Source organism: Condylostylus longicornis, unplaced genomic scaffold (assembly GCF_029603195.1).
Source record: "Condylostylus longicornis isolate FDR11 unplaced genomic scaffold, ASM2960319v2 ptg000055l, whole genome shotgun sequence".
In the NCBI taxonomy this organism is placed as follows: domain Eukaryota; kingdom Metazoa; phylum Arthropoda; class Insecta; order Diptera; family Dolichopodidae; genus Condylostylus; species Condylostylus longicornis.
Window position 1 is genome coordinate 13,209,478 of NW_026578024.1, and position 2,484 is coordinate 13,211,961.

At 25.2% G+C, this 2,484-nt stretch overlaps 1 protein-coding gene across 1 annotated transcript; it reads right to left on the minus strand.

The window, feature by feature from the left end:
* Positions 1 to 225: 225 nt before the first annotated feature.
* On the minus strand, positions 226 to 1,412 carry LOC129612074 (caspase-like). The gene is made up of 4 exons (XM_055525552.1): positions 1,075 to 1,412; positions 834 to 1,009; positions 606 to 756; positions 226 to 541 (listed from the first exon to the last, which is right to left on the minus strand). Exons 1-4 carry the CDS (start codon positions 1,352 to 1,354, stop codon positions 291 to 293), a joined length of 858 nt encoding a protein of 285 aa, XP_055381527.1. The 5' UTR covers positions 1,355 to 1,412; the 3' UTR covers positions 226 to 290.
* Between the last annotated feature and the right edge of the window lie 1,072 nt (positions 1,413 to 2,484).

Below are 2,484 nucleotides of genomic sequence, written 5' to 3' on the forward strand. Positions count from 1 at the left end.
CATATCAGTTTAAAACATTCAGTACTTGATCTTCTGCATCCATGGCTATACCACCAGATTTTAGGATTCCGAATACTGAGAAAGAAGATATTGTTGGCTTAAATATCTCATTTAAATGAACCACTTAATTCAGTTCTGCAATAAAACACATTTCTTTTTTTAAATTAAAAACTACATTTTAATAGAAATTAACTATTAAATTATTATATTATAAACAACTGCAGCCTTCGAATAATAGTTACATATTTTTGCCTATATAAATATAAAATCACAAACACTAATAGCAGTTCCTAGTGTGTCGTTCTCGGTTTTATAACAAATTGTTTTGTGAATGTCGATATAAGAATTGGCATAACAATACCTTCATTTAAATGTTCTATTCCACAGAAATTAAAATTTGATTTAATTACGTTGTTAACAGCTGAGACAAGATGATACAAATCTAAATCCTTATTCAAGTTATTTAGGTTTTTTTTCAGAGTATTTGTTATGCTTTGAATTAACCATGACTCGTTTTTTGAATTTTTCGAAGTATAAAAAGCTGAAAATTCAAATCAAAAATGAAAAATTGTTTAAATTTTTAAAAATATAATATGGAAACATACTGCTGAAAGTCGAATAAAATAAAAATAGATCTGGAGAACTCGGTAAAACATATTTAATTGGAATATCTGTAATATTTTCTGCAATCTGTATGCTTGTGGATCCTTTATCCTCGCAAATAACACCTGTGTCTACCTTTTTGCAAGGGGAAGCCTATTAAGCAGATAAAATAGATATTAAATTTCATTACTTGGAATTATTAAGCAGACTGAATTTTAAAATACACTTACCTGTATAATAAATATTTTTGGTTTATTTTCTAATGTCTTGCAATTTCCATTTAAAAATGGTTCCCATATCTTATCAATTGGATACATTGTATCAAATGCATAAAGGTTATTTTGAGTACCAAGTGTTAGTATAGTGATTAATATGCAATCATTATTTGAATGATCTACTTTTGCAACTATAAACAGAAATTTTATGATAATGCGGACTGGTTCTGATTTTAGTATAATTAAGCAAGCAAACCTCTTCTTAAAACACTTTCAATTGCACTGTATTCTAAATCTTCGTACATACGAACATCGAATCCATACGATTTCAATGTTAGTACAAAATTTTTGGTAGCTGGCCTATAATCGGGTATAGATATTATTTCTTTGTCTTTTATATTCCTTTGGTTAAAAATCAAGGCAACTCCAATATTTTTGTGATCATTTTTGTAATAATGTAAAAAATTATCTGTGGATTCAACTGATTCAGTTATATTGTTAATCGTTGAATCTCGGGTAAATTTACTGTCTGTCATTGTGTATACTATAATTTTTTTTTTTAATTTGCTCTTATCCGCGAACGGTGTTTTTATAGTGAAGTCTTGTTTTCAAATATAAGAATATTTTTCATTTGAAATACAATCTTTATCGTATGAAACGATAAGTTATAATTTTTATTGATAAGGATTTATCAAGCTATAATTGATTATTATATTTGAGTTTTGTAAATATTATTTGCTTAAGAAAATTTTTTTTTTTTTGAAGTACTAGAAAACTTTACGAAAGCAATGGTTCTAGTTGAACTCATATCAATAAATAATTAAAAACAAAGTGTTCTTTATTTAAATTTTGCAAAAAATTGAAATAGAAAGCTTGACTAACTATGACTAATATGAATAAAATTTTCAAAGAGATGTACGGAAATGTACTTCTGCATTAACCTTTATGAATGCGGAAAATGTAATGTTATGAATGTTATGTCATAGCAGTGCAAAATATTTATATTGTTCTATTGATTATATGTTTGCCCAAGTTGATTTCAACATAAAGATAAGAAATCGGAAGTATTTGTAAATATAATATTTAATGCGGTGTTGTAGCATAAAAGTTGAACTGAAAATATTTGTCTATTGAATGACTATTTGAAATTAAATAATAATAATTTAGAATTGGACTTTGAATGATATCCGGCATTAAAGTTACTTATGACATTGCAGACTTTCACATTTTGTTAAAATAAAATTCTCATTTTAATTATGGTTTGACGTGTACCTAGGAACAGCGCTATGTTAACCATCGAACCATTTTTAATTACCTATCATTAATCATATAACCGCCTATGTAAATGGAAAAAATTATTGTAAACAAAACCTGTTGCTACTGAAAATAAAATTATATAAGGAAATTGTAAACTCCCGTACAAAAAACTTTTCAATCAATTTTTTAGAATTTTTTATATTTTAATCTGAATCTGATAAAATGGTCTATAAATTAAATATTTCCATTAAATATTAAACTACAATTAATTATAAATTAATTAATAATTTTTATTTAATTCAATAATTTAATAAATATTAACAAAAAGTTAACAGAACAATTAAAAAGGGGTTCTCAATTAAATGTTATTATTAATTAATTATTTTATATTTTAATTTTGTAGAGCTGG

Coding starts and splice junctions, on each gene's coding strand:
- LOC129612074 (XM_055525552.1), bottom strand. CDS start 1,354: ATGACAGACAGTAAATTTACCCGAGATTCAACGATTAACAATATAACT. Junction 1,010..1,074: donor TGAAAGTGTTTTAAGAAGAG/GTTTGCTTGCTT, acceptor TTCTGTTTATAG/TTGCAAAAGTAGATCATTCA. Junction 757..833: donor CAAAAATATTTATTATACAG/GTAAGTGTATTT, acceptor TCTGCTTAATAG/GCTTCCCCTTGCAAAAAGGT.